Here is a 15676-nt window from a genome sequence, read left to right on the forward strand (position 1 = left end):
AGGTTCATACTTCATTGACCAACTCTGCCTATACTTGCCAATCTGAAGTGCATTTGAGCATTTGAGCATTTAAGCTCCTGTTTTTGGCTTTCAAATTATTGCATATTGGAGCTGATAAACTCATATTCTACAACACTATCAACACATTTGAGCATTTTTCTAATAGAATACTGCAACCGTTAGAAAATTGTAATGAAAATTCTAACATATGAAGAATGAAATTGTTCTGCTAATGCCAAATCGCCAGAATAACAGCTATTCCAAACAGTAAAAGAAGTGTCATGTCTCCTCCTGGAAGAATGGATGACCTGAAAAAGTAGAACAAGTTCTCATTGGTTAACTTTTTGATGTTTGAAAAAGACTAAGAAAATTAGAAGTGAAGATAGTAAAATACCTGAGCTTCTTTCTAGATTGCTGAACATATGCCATTACAGGAGGAAGTATACCAAACAGAAAACAATTTGCATAAACTCCTGCAAATTCAAGCGCTCTGGAAAATGTTGAGGGAAACAAAGATCCTATGAGAATGGGAACACCAAGTACCAACATTGTTACCATGCTTCTTTGATACGAATTCGACCCAGCCATGCTCGATGACAGATTATCAAATTTCTTTGATCTGTCAAATAAAGCACTACCTGGCTTTCCACAATCATGCCCGGCAGTGAAAACTACTCTTCCAACTCTTCCACTTCCACGATGTTCGGAGCCGATTTGTTCATTTTTTGTAAGTACCAAATCCAAGGTATCAATCAGTTGTTTCGGAAAGCTAACAGCATACCCTATCAAGCTAGTAGCCAGAGCAGAAAATGCAAAACCCTGAACTGCAGATAGAGCAGAAGGATTGACAGAAAGCAAGAGGGAGATAGGGTCATTTACAGAAGCAGTTGTTTTAACCCCAGAAAGCCCCAAAACAATCAAATTCCATGACAAAACCATCATCAATGGAACAGCCCCACCAATCAAGATTGCCTTTCTTGCCTCAGATGCAGAATTGCCCACCATTTTACATATAAAAGGTGTGATAACATGAAACCCCAATGTGAGTACAGTTACAGGCACAGCAGGCAAAATTGATGAAAAACTCCATGAGGAATGAGCAAAAGAACCCAATACATTTGTTCTAGCAACAGATAAGCCAATTCCAACTAGTGAACTTATTGATAAAACCATGAGCAAACATAAAAACCGGTTTACGGTATCCACTACCTTGAATGGAAAGAATACAATTACAATTCCAGCAGCAAGTGGAAATAATGTATGAGCTAATACAAGATTCATCCTTGGAAACCACTGAGATACTATTGAACCAATACCTGAAGCACAGGCTATTAACAGAGAAAAGCTCAAACTAGCATAAACTACAGCCACTACAGCACCAAAATGAGTCCCTAATGATTTAGTTGCAAGGCCAGTAAAACTGACCTCTTCAACACCATCTTCTTCCATAGCCGCAAAACTGAGTTCAGCAACAAGAACAATAGAAAAGATAACATAAACCCAACAAAGAGAAATGGTAATGGTTGATGGAAATGAGCCTGATCTAATGGTTGCAGCAGGCAAACCTAACATGCCAGGGCCTACTGCAGTTCCTATAATCAAAGTAACAGCACCCCAGAAGTTGTTTTGAGGCTGATTTTTTCTGATACATTTGTCATTGGTGATTTGGTCAGCATGAGAATTAGTTATGGAATGTGAAGTATTGTTTTGTCTAGAGTAGCCAATGAGGGGGTGTTTGAAAGATGGCGTGAGATTTTTGGGGGGTTTAATGTGGGAAAAGGGGAGACTTATGGGATGGGTGTTGAAGGGGGAAAGATTGAATCTTGAAAGGGTAATTGAATTGGGTTTAGGAAGGGAGCAAGGAAATTGAAGCATTTTGTTTTGTTTCGTATGAGAGAGAGAAGTTGCTCTGCAGAATCTTCTTGGAATAGAGAATCTATGTTGTGGTGGTGGACCGCCAACCAGTAGCAGAGCATAAGTAGGGGCATTCTAGTCATTAATATTAATATAGTCAGCGTATTAAACCTAGGATTTTCCTTAATGGCATTGACCAAAAGAGATTTCTTGTTTTTTAATTTTAGTTGGGTTGTTTGTGTCAAGCCCATTCTAACCGGACCCGGATCAATCATTTTATTAAAAGGAATAGCTAGAAAGGTAGTGTTTGGTAGGCTAAATTTACGGACGATCTTTTATGTCAAACTGAAGTTCGTATATTAAGTATCCGATCTTTTATATCATTCGAAGGACCTCCAATTCATATTTGGATACGTGTATGGTGACTCTACGTAATAATTAAAATAGTGGGGCCTTTTATAATAATTGTGGGTCCATATTACACGTGCCGAAATATGTATGGGAGGTCTTCTATTTGACATTGATGTTGAAACACCTTTCCACATAATTTTGATTTGACAAAATTGTTTAAGTATAATTGAAATACATATTCTAAACACACTAAGTTTAAATGCTTTGATTTATTCTACTAATGTGTTTGTTCAATGTTGAGTTAAATTGTTTATAAGACACAAGAATTAAAAGGCCCAAGCCCAATACAAGTGTTAAAGCCCAAGTCAAACAACTCAGTACAACTCGGCCTGCGTTTGTCAAAACGTTGCCGTTTTGGACAAAACGCAACTCAGCAAGAGAAGGATCTAGAAGACCTTCGGGAATAACTTCAAGATGAAGCTGCTGAGTAGTTTCGACAAAGCGTACAAGACAGCAGCTGGCTAATGAAAACTTCCAGACAAAGTATTTCTACTTTGGGTAAAGTTCAGACGACACAGTATGCTGTCCAGTTGACTTTACCATAAAAGGAGAGACAGTCTGCTGAGCTGACCGAGGACAGAAGATACACAATTCTGATTGGCCGAGAGCTCTGAGCAAGTCAGGATGACAACGACAGGTAGCCGTTTCCCTCCAACGGTTATTTCGAAATTCGAAATGACCGATGCCCAGACGTCTCTATAAATAGTGCCATCAGAAGCTTCATTCAATACAGAACTTGATCAAGCCATTACGCTGACCAAATTTCTACACAAGTTCTGCAAGCAAAGAAGCAAAGCAAATCTTACACTACAATTCTTATATCTGTGTAAAAGTCTAGAGTGATTATTTCAATCGTCTAAAGTGTCTTAGCAAATCTTTGTATAGGACAAACACTTATCATTTCTAGAAGATAGAAAGGAGAGGCTGAGTACTCGGTTATAGTACTCAGCGAGAGATTAGGATTGAGTAGAGGTATAGAGGAAGGTACTCTTGTTATACTCAGTTGCTAAGATTGTAAAAGGTTTGAGGCTCTACCTTTAAAGAGCTCAGTAGAGGATTCGAAATCTCGGAACGTGTTCCGGGGACAGGACGTAGGCTTAGAAGAAGCCGAACCTGGATAAATCTGCTGAGTAAAGTATTTCTTACCTTTAACTCCTTATTTATATTGCTTGCTTAAAATAACCAAAAACTGACCAAGTAAAGAGGTCAAGTTGAGTTGTGCGCGTTAAACGTCTGAGCTCAGGAATAGACTCTAAGTGCTATCTCCTGACTCAAGCTAAGAAACTGACCTAGTCACCAGTTGACTAAGCCAGTATCTTGCTGTTTACTCAGCGCCGCTGTTAAAACCTTTTTCCTTAGAAAAAGAAGTCTGCCCTAATTGCGAAAAAGTTTAAATAGTTCATAACCCCCCCTTGGAACTATACTTGCAACCTTACAAGGGGCCAACAATTGAGAACAAGGTGCTTCTAATAATTTGCCGTCAAACAGAGCACATGTACTGTACATATCTTGTTACATGTAGAGTGGGTCCACATTTGTTATAAGAAAGATAAAAAGCATTATTAAGTCTTTGAACTTTATCTGTTTTAAAGATCAAACTTTTGATCAATTATTTTTCTACATTGAGTCATTGATCGTTGATTTTGTTATGGATTTGACTTTTTTTTTTACTTTTCCGTCAAGTTTGGGAGAAAAGAAAATCGATTTGATGATTCTAATGTCGAAAATCACAAAATGGGAGAGGAGAATATCAAGTTAGGAAGAACTTGTTGGAAATTAGTTTCTGTAATTTCTTGTTACTTTTTACTCTCTATCTATCTTAGTCAATAAACTCTTATTTTTATTTTTCCACGTCAATAAGCCGAATCGCCCTAATGATGTGTGCCACCCAAACTCGGCGGAAAAGTTAAATAAAGACCAAATTCATAACAAAATCAATGATCAGGGGCTCAATGTGAAAAAATAATTGATTCGGGTTTTGATCCTTAAAACAGATAAAATTCAGGGGTTTAATTATGCTTTTTGCCTATAAAAAACATTACCATTATGTTTTACTGAGTGAGGTTACTACACACGTGTAAAAATGAGCATATGATCCTCCATATGACATGAGAATCTGATGCTTAATATCAAAACTCAAATTTATGATAAGGAATGAAAATAACAGTAGTGAATTTCCTTTGTTAATGTTTAGTTTTATGGTTTTGTTATAGAAACGGAATCACGTTCCCCCAACTATCAAAGTGATTAATTCTTTCTCTTTCCCTTTAATTAAAGGGATATTATAACAATTTTTTAAGAAGTATAGATTTAGTCTAACGTATGAAATGGTATAAATTTTACCATAACATTTCCAAGAAAAATCAAGGTTAGCCATCTATTATCGAAATTTTGAAAAAAAAATGGTTTAACTGTTATTTAACTAGACATTTCAAATAAATTTGTCGATAAATGGAAGTAGTTTCATACTTTTTTTTTATTGTTTGTAATTATATTAGTAACATAATAAACAATTTAGACACAACGATAAAAAAAATTGTGATTAACTTGTATGTGGTAGACTTAGTTCTTAACATTTTAAGAAAAAATATTTAACTGTATTAGTGACACATTAAATATTTTAGACGTAGTTGATGTTTGGAATATTTAATTTGACAGTTAAATAACATTCAAATTAGCTTTTTAATTTTTCAGTAATGCAGGACTAAAATTGATCTTACAGAAAAATGTTATTAAATTTGGATTATTTCATATGTTAATATCAAATCTACACTTCACCGAAAATGTTAAGGTCAAATTTGGCCTTATCTCTTAATTACATATAATTCTTATTCTCCTATCAAATTTAATAATGAAAAAAAGAAAACTAAACTCACATTTTATTCTAATCATAACATATCCCTCTAGGCCCGCGATTTTTTTTATTATAGAAGGATAAATATCACATATATTATACGGATTATAAGTTTGCCTCTTGTAGCGCGGAGCCTTTGATATAATTTTTAGCGGAAGTACGGATCACCATGACCTTTGTATTATCGGCCATGCTTCAATTACATTTAGGTTAATACGGAGAGAAAATGATTGACCCACGAACTAAGATTGACTTTAGTTGTAAGAGAGAAAGGGAGGGGGCATAGCAATAGGGAGGAAAGAAAGAGGCAGTCTTTCACTGTCTTTTCTGTATTTCTCTATATTAGGGTTAGATATGTGACAAGGGTGAAAACCCCATTTCTTTTATTATGTTGTTTGGGGTGTTTTAATGCTAATTCAAATAAATTAATATCATTTTCCCATGCTTTATTTCACTTTTTATCAAATATTTAGTTTTAGTTCGCTTCTAGCACTTTTATCACTTTTATGTCATTTTGAATAAAATAATATCAAGTTAAGCACTCACTTAACTTTTTCTTTAATCTTTTAGACTAATTGATTCATCAAATATCATCACAAATTAATTCGGTACTTAAAGCCTAAGTTTGGTAAGTCAATTTAGCCTTGGAACTAATGTTTTTGGATTTTTCAGTGTGATGTTACAGGTCAAATGCGGAAAGGGCAAGGTCATCCAACACTTAAAGGAAGAAAAATCATGTTTAGGGACCCCTAGGGGCCAGTTTGGCAAGCTGGATCCCCACCTCAGTGATCTAGACATACGAATTAATCATTAACGACTGTTCTAGCTTCTTATTTCATGGGATTTCAACCTGTATCTTCCTATTTTGAATTGAATTGTAACATTAACTTAGGCATTTAGGGTCTATTTTGGCCTATAAATGGACTGTAAATCATCCATTGTCAATTGAAAAAAGCTTTGTAACCCTTGAGAATTCATCCTCCAATCCTCTATCTACCATTAAAGCTCCAGGAAGTTTCTTCCATCTCTGCTCAAGGATTCTTAAGTTCCATCCTCCAATCTCAAAAAGACGACTACTTGAGTCGACAGGTTCCAAAAAGGGATTTTTACCCTCTTAGTATATGTTAGCTTTCAGATCCTTCCTATGAATTCTGAGTTGGTTGTATCTGGGACATATTGATTTTCATCTTTAATATAATTTCAGTATTGATTTCAATTGCGTTTTTACCTATCTATTTATGCTTCTGCTTAAATTGAATTAAATCATTCAAAGTCCAAATATTCACTTGGTTCATATTGCGAGTCTAAATTCGGTTGTCTATACCGAAGCCTGTGGATATTGACAATACACAAAGTAAAAAGACCAAAATTCCTAAACCTTAGAGCTACTTACGGTTTGTAATAAAGGAATTTTGTGATAGGGAGCATAGAAAGACAAGTCAGTTTAATTGCTTTAAGTTTGTGCAAATTCGGATTAAGGTTCTAATTAGATTGTTCATCATATTGAGTTTGTGTTATTGTATCATTCCATAACATTCTAGGAGTATATGTTTTGCTTTGAATCAACCTATGAGTAGAATAACTTAGAACAAAACCCAAAATCAACCTTTCTACCGCCTAAATAACATCTGAAGCATATTAGTTTGGTAGTTGCGGTATAAATCATGTGGATTCGATACATGGACTTGTCCAGATTATTACTTGATAATGACAGTGTTCACTTATCCCTTAGTGAGTCTTTAAACGTCAGCTCGGGACACATCAGATTTTTGGCGCCATTGTCGATGATTTATTTTCCAGCAATATCGAACCAAAGGTCAAAATTGTTAGTTTAAACATTTAATTTTAAATATTTTACTTGTTAAATTAAAACTATAGCTGTGATTTGCTTTGGTTATATTCATCCAATCCTATAACTAACTTTTTTTATCACATTAGTTGAAACTATAGTTATAAACTAGCATTAATCCCGTGCAATGCACGGGATATATTAAAGCCTTTTGGTGTTACAAATAAAAATTAATTTTGACTTAAATACAATAATATATATTATATTCAAAGTTTATAAACTTAAGTCTGTAGTTTATGCATTTTGTAAATTTAAGAGTTCCGTTAAAAATTATTATAGTAGTTATTTACTTCAAAAGAAAGTGTTTTGGAGTAATAAAAAAGACTGGCTTTACAAATTAACTAAATATAAAATTTGATTTATTAGCAAAATATAGTTCAAAGTATTTTCTTTTAAAAAAACACAATATTCTTTTATTTTTAATAACCATCTAATTAATTATTTTATTTCTAAAAAACCATTTAATTATATTATAATCAATTAATTAATTGTTATGAATAACTAGTTTTTGGCCCGTGCGATGCACGGATTCATTTTAATATATAAATATTAATAAAAATACAATCTAATAATTACAATTAATGATATAAATGTGTTATATAAATTAAATATTATTATTTGATTTTCACATTTACTTTAAATAATATTTTTATAGATAAATATAATAATAAAATAAAAACTAATATATTATATATTATATTATATTTTTTATCAGTAAAAAAGGAGGAAGTGACACCTCAGTTCCATCGTTACTGTTTTATATTATATATAGATATGTAGAGAATTAGAGAAATTTTAGGTATTAATTTAAATTCTGTAGTACTCTTAGATATATGGGATAAAATAATCTTTTTATAGATAAATATACATAATAAAATTAATATATTAAATTTTTTATCACTAAAAAAGGAGGAAGTGACACCTCAGTTCCATCGTTACTGTTTTATATTATATATAGATATAGATTCCGCATATAACCGTTGAACTTTATAGCTGTGGCTTTTCGTATATAGTTATTAATTATAGCTGAAACATAAGTTGAATTTTGAACACATTGATAGTTGTAATTTTCTGATTGTGTTTATAGCTTTGATTTTCCTTATATAAATTTAAACTCATACTTGTTAATGTGATTTTTGTAGCTTATAGATGTAATTTTTCAGTTTTATAGTTGTAAATCTTGGTTAAAATTCGTAGCTGCAAACTCTATACACGTGTTACAATTACAAAGTTCATAGTTAGAATTGCTAAGTTCATAACTAGAACTTAAGTTTGTGAATTCTGAATTTCTGTAAACTCTATACACTTGTTTTAAGAAGGGTGCCATAAATAGGAAAAAAAGTGCTAAAACAAACTCAATTCAAGTTTGCAAACAATTGAATGAGAAAAAAAATGAAAATAGAAAAATTAGGTTCAACTGGGCTTCCTAAAGCAGATGAAAAAGAGAAAATAAAATGAAATAAAAGAGGTTAATTCTAAGGAGACTGTTTCATCATTTATTGTTTCAAATCTATGCATGTAGACTCAACTCGACATTTAGTTAAAATCTATAACTTCTCACAAGACAAGGCACACATACAAAAAATGTCAAGAAAAAAAACTTTTTGATATTCACTTTTAGGCTCAAATACAGCTTACAGTTTGTTGGGTTCAATTTTTGTGTTACTGGTTTTCCCTAGCTCGGTATCGGTTATATTTTTGGTGCATTTCGGTATTCAGTTCGGTTCGGTTTGATAAAAAAATGTAAAAAAACCGAACTGTACCAAATTACATATATTTTATATTATTTTACATATATATATATATGAATTTACAACTTTAATTTTATTTATTGTTTTCAAAATTTTTTTATTGTTGAGGTAAATTTAATGATCAAATATAGTGAATTTTATTTATTGTTTTTATTTTTTTAATTAAATTCGGTTTTTTCAGTTTAAAACCGAATCAGATATTTCGGTTTTATATGTTATTCGGTTTGGTGTCGGTATGAATTATTTTGGTAATTTCGGTATTCGGTTTTTTTCAGTTCGGTTCGGTTTTGAACCGATGCACACCCCTGCGTTGGACCATCTCATATGTCTGAAAATTTAGGTTTCTCATCTCCAGTATCATAGGGTTCATGGATTGGAGTTGGTCTTGAACCGATAGCCCTTCCTCACTGTCATCCTGGTGCTCTTCTTCCTCCTCCACTTCCTTTTCCTTTTGGTTGCAATTACCTCACTCTCAATTTCCTTACCATTTCCTTTAGAGGCTCCTTTCATTTTGTCCCATTTCACTACAAATTGGAGAAAGAACAACAATTGAACAAAAAGTTAGGATAATATACAAAAATTACACAATTTAAAGTTAGCTTCATAATTTAGAGTGAATAAATGAAAGTTAGCCCAAATTTTATAAAACATAAACCGGAAACGTCACAACTAAAAGCATAGTTTAATATTAGAGGTTAGAATCATACATAATTACAATAATTTGACCTAAAAAGAGAAAAGTGTAAATACCCAAATTAAGGGTTTGCACAAATTCAAGATTAGGGAGCATGAATTTCAACCAAAACATGTTAGAATCACATATTATGAAACAAACAAGCAAGAGATTAACAAAAAGATGAAAGGAAAGCATAAATTGGAAAAGGATAAAAATTAGGTTTTCTACAAAAAAAAAATCAAATTAGAGAATACAAATTGAAGAATCAAAGTTAGAAACATGCATAAAATAAAAAATTAGTAAGAAACTATACCTCAAATATTGATTTTGGTGAAAGATTGAAGATTTGAGGGTCCAGGTTAGGGTTAGGTTTTTTTTTTGAGAGAGAAAGAGTAAATGATGTAAATGAGGGTGAAGGTGGGGAAAGTGTGAAAATCCACACTTTTTTTTTGGATTTTTGGGAGGAAATTCGGGAATCACATGAGCTCTCAGCTCGCCGAGCTGGCCCCTCAACTCGGATTTTTTTGGGTTTTTTTTTTTTTTTTGTATAAACTGAAAGTAAGTAAAAATGAAATAAACAAAGAAAATTTGAAGAATTAAATTAAACCGAAATAATAGTTTTAACAATTTATTCAAAGTCGGAACAAACCGACTATCTTACCCCTCTACCTACTCTTTTCTTAGGATCTTCGGGTTCTTTTTCGTGGTGCTTGGGAGAGAATCCTAATGCCTTTCTTGCCTTTTCCGATTCATCTGAGCCACTTGGTTGCTCAAGTCTTTGCAGAAGACTTCATTATTTACAAGCCGAGCTGACATCTCCTTCAGAATAGTTAACATAATCTTGAACCCTGTGGACTTTTAACTGGATATGATCTGATTCTGCCATCTCTGAATTGTCTAATTTCTTTCGTGTTTTTTTCGAGGTCCACGTTCACCGTACCAATGTTATTTGAGTATGTGAACTTGTAATTGAGAGTCTGAACGTCTTACCGGATCTTCCCGGTTTAACCTGTAAAACATAACCAAGGGTTAGAGAAGGCTAGAGTCCGACGAACCTGCTCTGATTTCTAAGTTATTAGATGTTTAAGAAGGATTGAAGATTAGGACTAGTTGTAAGTTGTAGTGTTAACGAATCGTAGGATGTGGCTACACATATACATTTATAATGCTTGGTCGAACCCCTTCTCCTACTAAGAGTTTAGCTTAAGGAAAAATCCTCCTTGATGCGGAGTTTTCGACCTAGCCGCATGAGGGTTTCCTTTAGAGGGAAAACATTCTATGGAAGCTTCTTAACAGATCTGAATGTCTAAATTCGGACAGCAGTGACATATCTAAAGGCTCCATTGATGCTACGTGCCTGATTTGTTTTATAAGATATCAGTCTGTCTTTTTTTTCCGAGAAAAATGCATTTACCAATAGACGACATTGCATGGGACTACCAATCCCTCTCGAATACCGTATTGGCCTCCAAATCTTACTCGATTTTTTATTTAGTGGACAATGAAAGCCTATCGGATTATATTGGTGAAATGAAAGAGCCCTCTAACCTACTTTTTCTTTTCTTTTCGTTCCACAATCATTTTGAGATGTTAAGTGAATTTTGATAGTCAGAATATTTTATTTTATATTGGTAAACTCTCGTGGTTGTGTAGGATATAACTGATTTTATTTGTGGTAAATAGATTTTTTTTCTGTTGAAAAAGAAAAAATAGCCGACACAAAAAGAAATTGAATATGTATAATTATATTAGAAACTATTTTCAGTTTTATTTCTAAATAAATAAATAAATATTATCTCAATTAAACTCAACCACAGTACGAAATAGCTGATCTGGATAAGGAAAAAATACCGAAATTGGTAAACAAACAATATTTTTATAGAAACAATTAATAAAAAAGATAATTATCTGGATAAAGTTAGTTTTCAAATGGACATGCCGACATCCCATTAGTTACCACTGAAAACTCACTTCAAAAATTATTTAGAAACAGTTGGAACCATTTTTCTCCACAATTTCTGTTTTTTCACTAATTTTATTATTATTATTTTTTAAAAATTTGAGGTTGTAAATATTACATAAATAAAAATTAAACTAACAATTTTTTAAAAGAAGAATGTACTCTTTTATCCAGAATATATCCAAAAATCTGACAATTTAAGAAAGAATATGACGCCACGTGTCGCACACATGTCACATCACCTTCTCATAAAAACCGGCCGACGAGAAAAATATTACTAAAAATAATTATTAATTTGGATAAAAATATAACAAACCTTATCCACTATTTCCAACGTCGCCGACTCAGAGACAATCTGGATCGTTAGATTAGTGAATCAAACGGTTAAGAATCAAAGTAGGCGGGTAATACTGTATGAGTAACAGGGATTTTAAATGTTTGTTTTTGTAAAAAAAAAATTAAAATAAAATTGGGTTTTGGCTTTGGTCTGCTTTTCAGCTTTTAAAAATACTTTGGAAAAGTGTGCGTCTCTTCAACAAGAAACGCGAGTGAGCGAGAGAGAAAGAGACCCGCTTTATTCATATCCAAAGCAAATAAAAGCAAAAGCAAATCAAAGTCTTCATCTTCTTCTCCTCTTTTCTTTTCAGATTTTTCCATTTCCATCTACAAAACGAAACTGTTTTCTATTTTCTCTTTTCTCTTTTTCGGGATTTTAATGGCGATTGTTAAGACCAATTTGGTTTCTTCATCTTCTCCTTTGTGTGATATCTACCCTAATCAGCAGAAAACTACTGCCTGTTTTGCTAAAAGAAGCTGTAGGCTCAAGAGTTTTCATCGGAAAGTCGATTTTCAGCCTCTGAGATTACAATCGGCGACATCATTTAACTCTGATTTCTATGGCAACAGAGTTATTCTTAAAGAAAATCAAGGAAATCTTAGGAAATCGAGTTTTCCTCGTACTCCGATTAAAGCTCAGGTTGGTCAAGATCTGGTTTCGTTTTTAATTTCCCTAATTTGACGTCTCCTGTGATCTTTTGGGGGTTTTCCCCCTAATTTTGTTTTCGCCTCCATCATGATCCTTGCTAAATTGCTTGTTAATCTGATTTTGTTGATAAAAAAACGATTATGGGTTTCTGATTTGTGGAATTTCATTGTGATGTTATTTCCTAATTTAGAGTTATGACAATTGGCTAATATAGGGAATTCTAATTTTGATGATGCCCTCTAATTCAGAGTATGTGATGATTTTCCCATTTACAGACGCTTAAGCTCAAGAACGCTCCAAAATGGTGGGAGAAGGGGTTGCAACCCAATATGAGGGAAGTGTCATCTGCACAAGATCTTGTAGAGTCCCTTGCTAATGCTGGGGATGAACTTGTAGTTGTTGATTTCTTCTCTCCTGGTTGTGGTGGCTGCAAAGCTCTCCATCCCAAGGTAATATATGTGTTCAATGAGAATTTAATTGCTCTAATTATCAGTTTTTCTGAATGAAATATGAATGGATTGTTGTGTATTGCATTGGCAGATATGTCAATTGGCAGAGATGAATCCAGAAGTGCAATTTCTTCAAGTGAACTATGAAGAACATAAATCAATGTGTTATAGCCTCAATGTCCATGTGCTTCCATTTTTCAGGTTTTACAGGGGTGCACAAGGCAGGGTCTCCAGCTTTAGCTGTACTAATGCCACGGTTAGTTTCCCCGTTCCTTTTCGCATATCTAATTATCATTTTAGTGACTCAAATTCCTTGATTTGTTGCTTAATCTTAGCATGAATGATTGCTCTTGCTGTATAAAGTTGGTATTCTTATGAATGTTCTTATTTTTATGCATTCTATCAATAGCTTGCTTCATGTTTGACCTTGTTATCTAATGATGATGAGTTTTGTTTGAATGATCTAAAAACTATGTTGCTTCAGGGCCTATATTGCATAGAAACTCTTCTTCACCAGCGTTTCGTGTCTGTTTTCATTTATGTTCTAGCTATATATATAATGTTCCCCTGTTTCCGTTTCTGTGCAACATAGATTCGTGTTTAGCATCGTGTTGATTTATTTTTGCTGGCTGAAATGCAGATCAAGAAATTCAGAGATGCATTAGCGAAGCACAGCCCGGATAGATGCAGCCTGGGGCCAACAAAGGGGCTGGAGGAGAAAGAGCTAGCTGCCTTGGCTGCTAATAAAGAACTCAACTTCACAATTACACCAAGACCAGATCAATCTGTTCCTACTCCAGCTGAGGAAGAAAGAGTACCGGCAAATTCACCGTCTCAACGTCCTCTTCCTCTTCCCCTTCCTCTTCCTATGAAGTCTGCACAAGGCGCGGAGGAGAAAACCTTGATCACATCCGGGAGATGAGTGGCCACGGACTCGGCAGCCCCATTTTCCTTGTACAGTTTCTAGTATGTGAGATATATTATTTTCATTTTATCAGCCAAAAAAAAAAAAATTAGTAGTGTTGAAAGCACACTTCGTTGTGTGTTTGCATAGAATTGCAGGCTTTAGGATTTAGTTTTTTGTGATCCTGGCTTGCTTGAATGAGGGGATCTATTGTATGTATAAAAAAGTCTACTTTTTTTTTTTTTTGCTCTACTTATCTACCTATGTTGATAACACAACATGTGGTGTCTTATGTGATGTAGAATTAATCTAATAATATATGGCTATTATAATATTAATTTTCAATTTTTTTGAAAAATATTAATTATCAATGTTATTTGCAGTGTGATGATTCGTTATATGGCTGGAGATTCTTGAATCGGATTGAATATTTGAATATAAAGCTCTAAAATTGGATTGTGCCGATTCTTTGGCTTTCTCAATCGAATTGTACTAATTATGGAGATTTGTTAATATTTAGATATTGAATCAAATTGGTATCCGATGTTTATAATACAGTTTATTAGATTATGTATTATAGTGAGGAATAATCTTTCATGTATATTTGAAAATAAAATCATTACAATAAATTGATTTTTTTATTCATTAAATTGATTTTTTTATTAATTATAAAATAAATATATAATCTATATTGGTATAAATATAATATTTATTTGATTTTTAAACTAAGATTTCAAAATCAATTAGGACTTTAAACAATTGAAATCATTCTGAACTAATAAAAAATCATCAATTAAATCTTCATATTAAACAAAAATTATTAACTAAAGGTTTATTGAAAAAATCATTCAGTTTTATACGTCTTTTCCTCAATCTCATTTTGAACCAACACATTACAGTTTCCGATTTTAAAATCGGATGGAGATTCAATTGATGATTTTTATTTAATTCAGGGATTTGATTGATGATTTTGATAGTTTGGGATTCTAATTGACTTTGAAACTTTAGTTTAGAGATCCAAATGGTGTAATGCTATCTATATTCATTGATATCAATAGTGTTCGCGTGAGATCAATAGTGGTCACATGATCTATTTGACCAATTACCGTTAAATCCACCATTAAATTCAGATTGATTAAATTCAAGGGTCTTGTATATACTCGTGTCATTAATATAAATCCAAGTAATTAAATAGCTATCTTGATATTAATTAGAATAGTTGATTCTGGATTTTTAACTGAATATCTAAATAATTTCTAAAATATTTGAATACTCAAATTGGAGTTTGGCTCTGTAAAGTAGTGAAATAGTAGTCTTAATAATTAAGAAAAGCAAACTTGAAGTTTCAAAAACTGTTGTAATTGTGTGAGCAGAAAGTGAGGTTTGAATTGAGGCTCCATTATTTGATTGACATCAAGGCTGTGGACCATTTGAAAAAGAAAAGAAAACACATTATATAATTAAGTTCCTTCTATTCACCTGAAAATATTGAATAAGAGACTTTTTTTTTTTTTTTTTTATTGAAAAATAAAATATTTTTTATTATTTAAATTAGAAAAAATAGTGAGAAGATGCTTATAGCTAAATGGTTAGGTATGGTGTTCTCTAAATAAACTGGATCAGGTTTGATCCGTGGATTCTCCATATAATTACATTTTTAGTGGTGCTAGGTTCGAATCACATCCGATATTTTTGAGGATTTTTCTTTCTTCTTTAATATAAACGCATTGTGCATAACTTTAAAAAGAAAAAAATTAGAAAAAATAGTGATCACTGTTGTTTTCAAATCAAATATGTTACTTTTTGAAGAGGCTAATATTTTTTATTTTTTAATATATTTTTGTGTTAACTAATATATAAAATTTTAATTGATTTATTTATTTAATGCAAATAAATGGACCGGGTTAGGGATGTGAAGCAACGTGGCCTTAGCTTTGATTACATATATTTTGAAAGGGTTGCTTTTGTATTATTTTATTTGAG

The 15676-nt window shown here is 32.6% G+C and overlaps 2 protein-coding genes across 3 annotated transcripts; one reads left to right on the plus strand and one right to left on the minus strand.

The window, feature by feature from the left end:
* Nucleotides 1-28: 28 nt before the first annotated feature.
* LOC136207102 (uncharacterized) lies at nt 29-1930 on the minus strand. Its single transcript, XM_065998379.1, has 2 exons — nt 395-1930; nt 29-308 (listed from the first exon to the last, which is right to left on the minus strand). Exons 1-2 carry the CDS (start codon nt 1873-1875, stop codon nt 230-232), a joined length of 1560 nt encoding a protein of 519 aa, XP_065854451.1. The 5' UTR covers nt 1876-1930; the 3' UTR covers nt 29-229.
* A 9918-nt stretch (nt 1931-11848) lies between these two features.
* Nucleotides 11849-14294, plus strand: LOC136206339 (thioredoxin-like 1-1, chloroplastic). 2 transcript variants are annotated; one of them, XM_065997359.1, is made up of 5 exons: nt 11849-12331; nt 12616-12789; nt 12881-13045; nt 13430-13755; nt 14077-14294. In XM_065997359.1, exons 1-4 carry the CDS (start codon nt 12071-12073, stop codon nt 13709-13711), a joined length of 882 nt encoding a protein of 293 aa, XP_065853431.1. In that variant the 5' UTR covers nt 11849-12070; the 3' UTR covers nt 13712-13755; nt 14077-14294. The 2 variants fall into 2 exon arrangements, with proteins under 2 accessions (XP_065853431.1, XP_065853430.1); XM_065997358.1 differs by lacking the exon at nt 14077-14294 and having other exon boundaries at nt 13430-14038.
* The last annotated feature ends 1382 nt before the right edge of the window (nt 14295-15676 follow it).

The sequence above is a fragment of the Euphorbia lathyris genome, chromosome 9, assembly GCF_963576675.1.
Source record: "Euphorbia lathyris chromosome 9, ddEupLath1.1, whole genome shotgun sequence".
In the NCBI taxonomy this organism is placed as follows: Eukaryota; Viridiplantae; Streptophyta; class Magnoliopsida; order Malpighiales; family Euphorbiaceae; genus Euphorbia; species Euphorbia lathyris.

Excerpts from the sequence above, each read along its gene's own strand:
- LOC136207102 (XM_065998379.1), bottom strand. The coding sequence starts at position 1,875 with ATGCTTCAATTTCCTTGCTCCCTTCCTAAACCCAATTCAATTACCCTT. Across the intron at positions 309-394 it reads CAATCTAGAAAGAAGCTCAG|GTCATCCATTCTTCCAGGAG; the intron begins GTATTTTACTAT and ends CTACTTTTTCAG.
- LOC136206339 (XM_065997359.1), top strand. The coding sequence starts at position 12,071 with ATGGCGATTGTTAAGACCAATTTGGTTTCTTCATCTTCTCCTTTGTGT. Across the intron at positions 12,332-12,615 it reads GTACTCCGATTAAAGCTCAG|ACGCTTAAGCTCAAGAACGC; the intron begins GTTGGTCAAGAT and ends TCCCATTTACAG. Across the intron at positions 12,790-12,880 it reads GCAAAGCTCTCCATCCCAAG|ATATGTCAATTGGCAGAGAT; the intron begins GTAATATATGTG and ends TTGCATTGGCAG.